The sequence below is a fragment of the Carcharodon carcharias genome, chromosome 7, assembly GCF_017639515.1.
Source record: "Carcharodon carcharias isolate sCarCar2 chromosome 7, sCarCar2.pri, whole genome shotgun sequence".
NCBI lineage: Eukaryota > Metazoa > Chordata > Chondrichthyes > Lamniformes > Lamnidae > Carcharodon > Carcharodon carcharias.
In genome coordinates, this window is record NC_054473.1 from 4,918,629 (window position 1) to 4,931,357 (window position 12,729).

A 12,729-nucleotide genomic window follows, 5' to 3' on the forward strand; every position below is an offset into this window, starting at 1 on the left:
TTACTAAGATGAGATATAATTCGGCCCAGGTGGACTGGGAGCAGCTACTGACAGAAATTGTGTCACAGCAGTGGGAAGCACTCAAGGAGGAAATAGAGTACAGGGCAAACATGTTCCTGTAAAGATAAAGTGGGGGACCAAGTTATTTGCTCTGTACTCTTGCTACTTCCTCCTTGAATGCCTCCCACTGCTCTGACACAATTTCTGTAAGTAGCTGCTCCCAGTTCACTTGGGCCAAATCGCATCTCATCTTAGTAAAATTAGTCTTTCCTCAGTTTAGAACTTTTATTCCCAGCCCAAACTTATCCTTTTCCATAACTATCCTAAATCTGAGTTATAATCACAATCTCCATAATGTTCCCTTACTGATACGCCTTCCACCTGCCCAGGCTCGTTTCCGAATGTTAGGTCCAGAATTGTCCCCTCCTTTGTTGGGCTTTCTGCGTACTGGCTAAAAAGTGTTCTTCTGGATGCAACTTAAGAATTTTGCTCCCTGTCTGCTTTTCACATTAATAAAACTATCCCAGTTAATATTTGGGTAGTTAAAATCCCCTAGTATTACTGCCCGACATTTCTTACACTTCTCTGAAATTTGATTACATATTTGATCCTCTATCTCTCCCCAACTGTTTGGGGCCTATAGTACACACCCATTAGCGTGTTTCCCCTTTTGTGTTTTTTACTTCTACCCATATGACTTCATTTGATGATCCTTCCAATTCTTTGATCAATATTGAGACCCCCCTCCTCCTCTTTTCCCCCTCTCTATCTCATCCGAATACACTATAACCAGGAATGTTGAGCTGCCAATCCTGCCCTTATAGCCAAGTCTCAGCCATACTCCATTTGCCTATCTGTGCCCTTAGCTCTTCTGCCTTATTCCTCAGGCTCCTTGCATTAAAATATACTCCATTAAACCTTGCTAAACTCACTACTTTCTTATTTAGCCTACGTTTCCTCCGCCTTCCAGACTCACTTACTAGCGTTTTAACTTCTAATTCCATCTCAGCTTCTCTCCCTCTGAACTACTTTTCAGGATCCCATTCCCTCCACCAACTTAGTTTAGATCAACCCCAACAGCATTGGCAAACCTCCCTGCAAAGATATTGGCCCTGGTCCTGTTCAGATGTAACCCATTCAAATTTGTTTCTGAGGGAGTGGGATCTGTACAATCTCAATGCCCCAGGAATCTAAAGCCCTCCCTCCTGCACCATCTCTCCAGCCACGCTCTATCCTTCTGCACCTCCATTCAGTACTGTGAGGTACCAGGAGTAATCTGGAGATTACTCCCTTTGAAGTCCTACTTTTCAATTTCCTACTTAACTCCCTAAAGCCTGCTTGCAGGACCTCATTTCTTTCTTCCTATGTCTTTGGTCCCAACATGGACCACAATCACTGGCTATTCACCCTCCCCCTTCAGAATGTCCTGCAACCATTCAGTGACATCCCTGACCCTGCCACCCAGGAGGCAACATACCATCCTGGAATCACATCTACAGCCGCAGAAACGCCTGTCTACTCCCCTCACTAACTAATCCAAAACCACTATTGTCCTTCCACACTTCTTCCTCCTGCCCTGAGCAGCTGAACCACCCACAGTGCCTTTGGCTCAGATTGGCCTCCACAGAGGAACCATCAGTCTCACCGTTTTCCAAGGCCAAGAAACGGTTTGCAAGTGAGATTCACTCGGTAAGGGTGGCAGATTCCCTTTCCTGTAGGAATATTAGTGAACCAGTATTGGATCAGTCGCCACTATAAAGATTAACTTGTCTGTGATGAGAGACGACATAACAGTGTCCTTCCCCACAGTGCTGTGTTGTTATAAATCTACTTTACACTTTGTGAATGGCAGATCAAAACCATGACCATTTACTGCTCTACCCATACGTGTAAGAAAGTCTCGGATCTGCTTTATAAGGTCGCGCAGTTCTTTGTTTGAGCGATTAATCCGGTCTTTGGCATCATTTGCTTTATCCAGAGTCACTTGAGCTTTCTGTTTTGCTTCATTTGCCTTTACCTTAGCCAGAGCAACCTGCAAATACAAAATAAACCAATGAGCAACCTGCAAATATAAAAATCATAGAATAATGCAGAACAGAAGGAGGTCATTCAGCCCATTATGTGTGTACTAAAAAGAATTAAACCAATGACTAACTACAATCAGCCTGTGGGCTGGAAATTGTCTAGGTTTTTGGAACAGTAAACAGTGACACTCTGACAGAAATAAAAACAGAAATGCTGGAAATGGCCAGCAATTCAGGCAGTATCTGTGGGGAGAGATAGAGAATTAACAATTGGGTAGTAATGGTGTGGGAAATGTCAACTTCCCCAACATTACCTGGGTTAGTCATAGTGTGATAGGTTTAGAGGGAGTGGAATTCTTAAAATGCACCCAGGAGAGCTTTTTAAGCCTGTGTGTAGAAGGTCCTCCAAGAGAGGGGGTGGTCCTGGACTTAATTTTAGGGAATGAAGCCAGGCAAGTGGTAGCAGTATCAGTGGGTGAGCATTTTGCAGAGTGATCATAACTACGTTAGATTCAAGGTTGTTCAAGGACAAGGATGGGCCAGAAATCAGAATTCTAATTTGGAGGAAGGCTCATTTTAATAAGATCAAATATGATTTGGCCAGAGTGGACTGGGAGCAGCTACTTTTAGGTAAATCTGTGTCAGAGCAGTGGGACTCATTCCAGAAGGAAATAGGGAGAGTACAGGGCCAACATATTACAGTACAGACAAAGGGTGGGACCAACAAATCCAGGGAACTCTGGATGTCAAGGGATATACAGCATTGGATAAAGAGAAAAAGAGAGGCTTATGGCAGATGCCGAGGGCTCAAAACAGCGGAAGCCCTAGAGGAGTATAGAATATGTAGGGGGGAACTTAAAGGAAATTAGGAGAGCAAAAATGGGGACGTGAAGAAACATTGGCAGGTAAAATAAAGGAAAATCCAAAGTTATTTTACAAGTACATTGAGAGTAAGAGGATAACTAGGGGAAGAGTAGGGCCTATTAAGGACCATAGTGGTAATTTGTGTGGAGTCAGAAGATGTAGGTAGGGATCTAAATGAATACCTTGTGTCAGTGTTCACAAGTGAGAAGGACGACGTGGGTATAGAAATCAGGCAGAAGGACTGTGATATAATTGAAGAAATTAACACAAAGGGAGGAGGTTCTAAGTGGTCTGGCAGGCTTAAAAGTAGATATATCTCCAGGCCCGGATGAAATGTATCCCAGGCTGTTGAGTGAGGCAAGGGAGGAGATAGCAGGGGCGCTGGCAATAATTTTCAATACCTCTCTGGCCACAGGAGAGGTGCCAGAGGACTGGGGGACAGCCAATGTGGTACTGTTATCCAAGGAGCGGAAGTGGGGAGGGGGGGGGGGCGGCGCGGAGAGAAAGAGGTAAACCAGGGAACTACAGGCAAGTCAGTCTAACCTCAGTGGTGGGGAAACTATTGGAAGCAATTCTGAGGGACAGAATTAATCTACATTTGGAGAGGCAGGGATTAATCAAGGACAGTCAGTATGATTTTGTTAAGGGGAGGCCATACCTGACCAATTTGATTGAATTTTTTGAAGTGGCCAGGTTTGTTGATGAGGGCGATGCATTTGACGTAGTCTACTTGGACTTCAGCAAGGCTTTTGATAAGGTCCTGCATGGGAAACTAATAATGAAGGTAAGATCCCACGGGATCCAAGGTATTTTGGCAAATTGGATCCAGAATTGGCTGAGTGGTGAGAAGCAGAGGGTGATGGTTGAGGGGTGTTTTTGTGACTGGATGCCTGTGTCCAGTGGGGTTCCACAGGGATCGGTGTTGGGTTCTTTGCTGTTAGTGGTATATATAAATGATTTAGACTTGAATGTAGGAGGGTTGATCAATGAGTTCACAGATGACACAAAAATTGGTGGGGTGGTAAATAGTGAGGAGGATAGCCTTCAGTTACAGGAGGATATAGATGGGCTGATCAGTGGCAAATGGAATTTAATCCGGATAAGTGTGAGGTAATGCACTTGGGCAGGGCAAACATGGCACAGTAATACATGATGAATGGTAGGACTCTGGGAAGTACCGAAGATCAGAGGGACCTTGGTGTGCATGTCCACCAGTACCTTGAGGTAGTGGGACAGGTAGATAAGGTGGTTCAGAAGGCATATGGGATTCTTGCCTTTACTAGCCGAGGCACAGAATACAAGAGCAGGGAGGCTATGCTAGAACTGTAGAACAAGCTGGTTAGGCCGCAGCTGGAGTATTGCGTGCAGTTCTGGAATCCACATTATAGGAAGGATGTGATTGCACTAGAGAGTGCAGAGGAGATTTACCAGGACATTGCCTGGACTGGAGAGTTTTAGTTATGAGGAGAGATTGGATAGACTGGGGTTATTTTCCCTGGAGCAGAGGAAATTGATGGGGGACATGATAGAGGTGTATAAAATTGAGGGGCATAGATAGGGTAGACAGGAAGGAACTTTTCCCTTTGGTGGCGGGATCAATAACCAGGGGGCATAGATTTAAGGTAAGGGGCAGGAGGTTTAGAGGGGATGTGAGGAAGAATTTTTTCACCCAGAGGGTGATGGGAATTTGGAACTCAATGCCTGAAAGGGTGTTAGAGGCAGAAACCCTCATAACATTGAAGAAGTATTTGGATGTGCACTTGCGATGCCAAGGCATACAAGTCCTAGTGCTGGAAAATGGGATTAGAATACTTGTTTGACCGGCGCAGACTCGATGGGCCAAAGGGTCTTTTTCTGTGCTGTAGACCTCTATGACTCTATAACATTTCAGGTCAGTGAGCTTTTTTCAAAACGCTGACAAGTGTGTGCTTCAATTATGAGGGCCAAGGTCTCGCAAAATTGGTCCTCTGGCCTCATTATCATTATCTGGATGAGCTGCCGGCACCTCCCACGTCTCTGCTCCAACCCCCACCATCCTCAACAACCATCGTTTAAGAAAAATGAATATCAGGTCACACTTCTCATCAGCTGTAGTAGTAGGGTCTTGTATGTACAGGGTTAATGTGGGACTGTGTACAGTACTACCCACATGATGTAAGGAGGCACATGACCTAGAGCTAGGGTCAGAGCTGGTCAGACATAGACAGACCTAGGATGGAGTCAGCTTCATACCTGCACCTTCTATTGTATGTTTGTATATAATTGAGTTTTTAATAAAGACTTGCTGTTAATATAACTTGAGACTATTGCTGAAAAAAGAGACATGTTGAAGCTTTTCACCTCACACCCAGACAATTCACAAGAATACCAATATAAGGGGAAAACAACAATTTATACTGTATGTGAAGAGTGCTGATTGGTTGGCAAATAGACTCTGATTGGTAGAGATGTTGTCATGAAGAATGCACCAGTGATGGTGACTGACAGTTAACGGCCAAGCAGTGTTTGAAATTTAAATTAGGCAGCTTGACCCTAATTGATCAAAGCATTGCCCTGAGGAATGAGTCAGCGAATGGCTGTTACTTATTGTAACACACATTATGTGAACACACATTGCGTCTGTTTTGGCTAAACAGAACAATGCCTTGACCAAGCAGGGTCAAGCTGCCTTGTTTAAATTTCAAACAATGCTTAACAGCTAACTGTCAGTCACCATCACTGGTGTATTCTCCATGGTAAAGCCTCTGCCAAGCAGAGTCCACTTGCTAACAAATCAGCACTGTCTTCACATACAGCATAAATTGTTGTTTCCCCCTTTATATTGGTATTTTTTGCGAAGTGTCCTAATGAGTGCAAGACAAAAAGCTTCGACATGTCTCATTTTGCAGTAGTACTCAAGTTCTGTACTACTAAAGGACTATACTCAAAGCTATGATGTCTACTTCATGGTATAGGAAGCAGGATTCTTCTTGGTCGCAGAGTCCGGATCAAAAACCCTTTATCCTCACAAGAATGCAGAAAAACTAAGAAAAAGGACACCTTCAATGGATTCTGAACTGAAACAAACTCTCAACTGAAGCAGCAGACATGGGGGGAAAATGCACCAGAAAGAAAAAAGCTCGAGAGAGAGAGAGAGAGAAAAGCCTAGAAATGAAAACTGAAAATGTACATGCTAAAGAAGTTTGACACGAGGACAATGCAAGCTGCTTGATTGGCACTCCATCCACCACTTTAAACATTCACTCCCTCCACCAACGGCACATAGTAGCAGCTGTAAGTATCATCTACAAGATTCATGGCAGCAACTCGCCACGGTTCCTTAGCACTTTCCAAGCCTGTCACCTCCCACACCCAGAAGAACAGGGGCAACACACACAAGGGATTGCCACCACCTGCAATTTCCTTTCCAAGTCATGCAGCATCCTGACATGGAACTACATTGCTGTTGCTTCACTATCGCGGGATCAAAATCCTGGAACTCCCTCTTTAAGAGCACTATGGGTGTACCTATACCACTTGACTACAGCAGTTCAAAGAAGTGGCTCACCACCACATTTTCAAGGCCAATGAGAGATGAACAATAAATGTTGGCCTTGCCAGAGACACACACATCTCAGGAAGGGGCACTGAGGGAGAAAAATTCATGCTGTGTGTCCAGGAAAATTTTTTCAACCAATTAGTGACACACCCAACAAGAGGAGATGCAATTCTAGACGTAGTCTTGGGGAACGAAGAAGGGCAAGTGGGTGAAGTGACAGTTGGCGACCATATCAGGGAGAGTGATCACAATTCAGTTAGATTTAGCATTGCCATGGAAAAGGACAGAGATAAGGCAGGAGTAAAAGTCTTGAACTGGGGGAAGGCAAATTTTGCAGAAATGAGAAGGGACTTGGCTGAGGTGGACTGGACACCACTGCTGGAGGATAAAACAATGGAAAACCAGTGGGAAGCACTAAAAAGCGAGATACTAATTGTACAAAGTAAACATGTCCCCTATAAAAATAAGAGTGGTACTGCCAAATCTAGACCCCACTGATTGATCTTCCCCTGTATTCCTCTAGAGAAACAGAAAAAGAAAGCGTATGATAGGCACAAAGAACTAAGCACTCCAGATAGCCTAGACGAACATAGGAAGTGCAGAGACGAAGTAAAAAAGGAAATCAAAGAGAGGGCATGAAAAAAGATTAGCAAGTAAAGTTAAAGATAACCTGAAGATGTTTTACCAATACATTAATGCTAAACGGTTAGTTAAGGAAAAAGTGGGACCTATCAGTGATGAAGATGGAAACTTGTGTGTAGATGCAGAGGCTGTGGGAAGGAATTTGAATAAATATTTTGTCTCCGTGTTTACAAAGGAAAGGGAGGATGTAGATATAGTAATCCAGGAGGAACACTGAGATATTGGACAGGATAGTCATAAAGAGAGGGGAAGTACTCGAAGGGCTGAAATCCTTAAGTGGATAAGTCACCAGGGCCAGATGGATTGTTTCCGAGGCTGCTGAAGGAAGTCAGGGAGGAGATAGCAGATGCTCTGAGGATGATTTTCCAATCTTCACTAGATAGACGGGAGGTACCGGAGGACTGGAGAAATGCAAACATAGTCCCATTGTTTAAAAAGGGATCAAAGGAAAGTCCCGTTGTTTAAAAAGTGATCAAAGGAAATGCCAAACAATTATAGGCCAGTTAGTCTTACATCGGTGGTGAGCAAATTAGTAGAATCAATCCTGAGATAGGATTAACTGTCATGTGGAAAGGCATGGACTAGTCAGGGATGGTCAGCATGGATTTGTTAAAGGAAGGTCTTGCCTCACAAATTTGATTGAATTCTTTGAGCAAGTGACAAGAAGGGTTGATGAAGGTAGTGCAGTGGATGTTGTGTACATGGATTTTAGCAAGGCATTTGACAAGGTCCAACATGGCAGATTTGTCAGGAAAGTAAAAGCCCATGGGGTTCAGGGTAATGTGGCAAACTGGATAAAAGGTTGGCTTTGTAACAGGAAACAAAGGGTAATGGTCAATGGATGCCCTTGCGAATGGAAAGTTGTCTCAAGTGGTGTTCCACAGGGCTCGGTGTTGGGACACTTGCTGTTTGTGTTATATATTAACAATTTGGACGTGAACGTAGGGGGCACGATTGGGAAATTTGCAGATGACACAAAGATTGGCCGAGTAGTGGATAGTGTAGAGGATAGCCATAATCTCCAAAACAAAATAGATGGGTTGGTGGAGTGGGCGGTAAAGTGGCAGATGGATTTTAACATAGAGAAATGTGAGGTCATACATTTAGGGAGGTCAAACAGTTACAGGGATTACACGATAAGTGGGAATATACTAAGAGGGGTAGATGAAGTGAGAGATCTTGGCGTACAAGTACACAGGTCCCTGAAGGCAGCAGTTCAAGTAGTCAAGGTTGTAAAGAAGGCATATGGAATGCTCTCCTTCATTGGCAGAGGTATAGAATATAAAAGTAAGGAAATAATGTTAGAATTGTATAAACACTGGTGAGGCCACAACTGGAGTATTGTGTGCAGTTCTGGTCACCACATTACAGGAAGGATGTAATAGCTGTGGAGAGAGTGCAGAGGAGGTTCACAAGAATGTTGCCAGGGTTAGAAAAGTGTGGCTATGAGGAGAGATTGGATAGGTTGGGGTTATTTTCCTTAGAACAAAGAAGGCTGAGAGGTGACTTGATTGAGGTGTACAAAATTATGAGGGGAATAGATACAGTGGACAGGATAAAATTGTTTCCCTTGGATGAGAATTCTAGAACCAGGGGTCATAGATTCAAAATAAGTGGCAGAAGGTGTAGGGGGGACATGAGGAAGAACTTTTTTTTTACACAGAGGGTAGTGGGTGTCTGGAATTCGCTGCCCAAGTTGGTGGTAGAGGCAGGAACTCTAAACTCTTTTACAAAGTATCTGGATCTTCACCTAAAGTGCTGTAAACTGCAGAGCTATGGGCCGGGTGCAGGAAGATGGGATTAGAAAGGACACCTGGGTGTCCTCGGGCTGGCATGGACAAGATGGACCGAGTGGTTCCTTCTGTGTTGTAACTTTTCTATGGTTCTATAGAATAAATAGAAACTCTCTGGCGAACCTTCAGGAGAATGAAAACAAAGCAAAGTCTGTCACAGCTGAGATTTGCAGATTCTCTCCCTGCTCACCTTCTGAAATAGCTCCTCCACCTCATTCATTGCTCTCTGGAGCTCCTCTTCTGATTGTTGGGCTCGATCGAGAGAAGTGTCAGCTACTGCAACTGCACCATTACAGTTCAGACCCCCACAGTGCCTGGTCCCATCGTCTTCATAACATCCAGCCCCACCACACGGGCTGTCACTGCATGGTAAATCTCCAGGAGCACCACATACCTGAAATGCACAATTATTAGCATCAATTCTACAAGAATTCTGAAAATGAATGCGAGCACATTCTGCAGGTATTAGATCGTGGCCAAGAATCATGCTCCCAGTCCCTTGGGTCAGGACAGGTGGGGTTGTGAGACAAGTTACTTCTGGTTTAACTCTTTATGCATTTACCTGCCTTTGAAACCATTTCTCCTTTACACCCAACCCTTCCCTCAGCATTAGAGACACAATTGCCACATGACCTAAAGAATTAAGCCTGTCACCTCTCCCACCCAGAAGGACAGGGGCAGCATCCACAAGGGATTACCACAACCTGCAATTTCCTTTCCAAGTCATACATCATCCTGACAAGGAACTACATTGCTGCTCCTTCATTATCGCTGAATCAAAATCTTGGAACTCAAAAATATAAAGAATAAAGGAGGGGAGTGGGAATGTTCCCAAACCAGAAATCTCCACCACCTAGAAGAACAAGGACAGCAGGCACATGGCTGTTCCTTCATTGTCGCTGGGTCAAAATTCTGGAACCAACCTACCAAAGAGCACTGTGGGAGCACCTACCCTACAAGGACTGCACCAGTTCCAAATGAAGGTCCACCTCTTATGGGGCAACTCGTGACAGATTATAAATAATGGTCTTTACAGGGACACCCACACCTACTAAGAATTATTTTTTTAAATTTGAATTGCTCCTTAGTCAAATCAGGGGCAACCCTAAACTGGTCTTCACTGCCCTTCTCACCCAGCAACGAATTTCTGGCTTCATGCCAACTATCTCTATTGAATGCAGGATTGAGAAATTGAAACTCCAGAGAAACAAAAAGGAGTATTAAAAATGTTAAATTCCTTTTTGTGACTTCCATCAATAGCAGCTCTGTGAGTCAGTGCAAGAAGCAGAGAACAAATCCAACAAACCTTTTCATTAATGTTCCTCAGGTTTAATGTTTGTACTTTAGCAGCCAAGTCATTGAGAGCACGCCTGTTGGCAGCATTCTTCCTATAGAAATCATCCTTTCTCGTTCTCATCAAGACTTCTGTCTTACGACGGGTGCCAGATGATGTACTGACAATACTGGGATAGGTCACAGTGGAACCATTTACTGTCCTCTCGGCCCGGCATGACTGATCATAAGAGCTTTGTATACTGTCATAAGCACCTGGTGAGAGGAAATAATGTCACTCTGGAGTGACTATGCCATTTGTCTTTAATACAAGTGAATAAAATGCTTAAATGAGGTAGAGGAACAAAGAGATTTTGGGGTACTCATGTACAAATTACTAAGAGTAGCAATGTGAGTTAAAGCCATGAAAAATGTAAATCAGCACTCGGGTTCATTTATAGAGGATTAGAATTGAAAAGTAGGGAAGTTATATTAAACTTGTATAGACTCACAACTTGAGTACCATGCACAATTCTGGTCTCTATTTTACAAAAAGTATTGGAGATGGTGTGGACAAGATTTACAAGGATGACAACAGAACTGAGAAGATATAACTACAGTATCAGTAAAGTATGAACTTTCTCTAGAAAAGAGGAGGCAGTGGAAGACCTAGTTGGTGTCTTTAAAATTATGAAAGGGTTTGATAGGGTAGACATATTGAAAATGTTTCTACTTGTGGGGGAGTCATAAATATAAGACAGTGACTAATAAATCCAACAGGAAATTCAGAAGAAACATATTAGCCGTTGAATAGTTAGAATATGGAACCCACTACCACATGGAGAGGTTGAGGTGAATTGCATTAATATTTTTATGGGGAAATTTAGTTAAGTGCATGAGGGAGAAATGAATAGAAGGATATGTTGATGAGGTTAGATGATGTAGAGTGGGAGAAGGCTAGTCTGGAACATAAAGACTGGCACAGAACAATTGAGCCAAATGGCCTGGTTCTGTGCTGTAAATTCTATGTGGTACGTCAAACACTCAAAGCAACCATTATAACAGACTGGCAACCAGAATCACAGTGCAGAAGAGGCCCTACGGCCCATCGAGTGTGCACCGACACATGAGAAACACCTGACCCGCCTACCTAATCCCATTTACCAGCACTTGGCCCATAGCCTTGAATGTTATGACGTGCCAAGTACTCATCCAGGTACTTTTTAAAGGATGTGAGGCAACCTGCCTCCACCACCCTCCCAGGCAGTGCATTCCAGACCGTCACCACCCTCTGGGTAAGAAGGTTTTTCCTCACATCCCCCCCTAAACCTCCTGCCCCTCACCTTGAACTTATGCCCCCTTGTGACTAACCCTTCAACTATGGGGAACAGCTGCTCCCTATCCACCTTGTCCATGCCCCTCATAATCTTGTACACTTCGATCAGGTCGCCCCTCAGTCTTCTCTGCTCCAACGAAAACAACCCAAGTCTATCCAACCTCTCTTCATAACTTAAATGTTTCATCCCAGGCAACATCCTGGTGAATCTTCTCTGCACCCCCTCCAGTGCAATCACATCCTTCCTATAATGTGGCGACCAGAACTGCACACAGTACTCCAGCTGTGGCCTCACTAAGGTTCTATAGAACTCCAACATGACCTCCCTACTTTTGTAATCTATGCCTCGATTGATAAAGGCAAGTGTCCCATATACCTTTTTCACCACCCCACTAACATGCCCCTCTGCCTTTAGAGATCTATGGACACACACGCCAAGGTCTCTTTGTTCCTCAGAATTTCCTAGTGTCATGCCATTCATTGAATACTTCCTTGTCAAATTACTCCTTCCAAAGTGTATCACCTCACACTTTTTAGGGTTAAATCCCATCTGTCACTTATCTGCCCATTTGACTATATCTTCCTGTAGCCCAAGACACTCAACCTCATTGTTAACCACCCGGCCAATCTTTGAGTCATCCACAAACTTACTAATCCTACCCCCCACTTAGTCATCTATGTTGTTTATATAAATGACAAATAATAGGGGACCCAGCACAGATCCCTGTGGTACGCCACTAGACACTGGCTTCCAGTCACTAAAACCAGATATGACTTTCAAAATGGGCTTTCAGGAGATTTGGGTAGGAAAGTGAGTTAGCAACTACAGTTTGGATTTGTAAACAACCTTTAATGTAATCTGATGAAGGGTCATACGGACGCAAAACATCAACTGTATCCCTCTCCGCAGACGGTGTTAGACCTGCTGAGTTTTTCCAGGTATTTTTGTTTTTGTTCTAGATTTCCAGCATCCGCAGTATTTTGCTTTTACTTTTATGTAATAAGATGCACAAGGTCTTCTGAATGTGGCATTGGTGTAATAAGATGAAGGCATTCAGGAAGAGAATGCCAGGTACCAGGCCATGATGGCTAAAGGTGGAACTTGTTGAAGGTTGGGAATACCATGGCGTGAGAAGCATAGCCAATTAATTATTTTGAAGAGGATAAGGTGTGTCAATGAAAATCTCTGTTGGTGGAGAAAGAAGTGAGTATGGGGCAGTATGAACCCAGTTCCTGGGACTTAGTATTTCAGATCATCAC

At 43.7% G+C, this 12,729-nt stretch overlaps 1 protein-coding gene across 2 annotated transcripts in view; it reads right to left on the reverse strand.

Moving 5' to 3' along the window:
* Window positions 1-12,729, reverse strand: part of lamb2 (laminin, beta 2 (laminin S)) — a 231,545-nt gene that overhangs the window by 10,406 nt on the left and 208,410 nt on the right. For both annotated transcript variants that reach the window (XM_041192265.1, XM_041192264.1), the window contains 3 exons: window positions 10,168-10,409; window positions 9,052-9,255; window positions 1,888-2,032 (listed from right to left, as the gene is read on the reverse strand). In XM_041192265.1, the coding sequence (XP_041048199.1) occupies window positions 1,888-2,032; window positions 9,052-9,255; window positions 10,168-10,409 (591 nt within the window). The remainder of the gene's footprint in view (window positions 1-1,887; window positions 2,033-9,051; window positions 9,256-10,167; window positions 10,410-12,729) is intronic.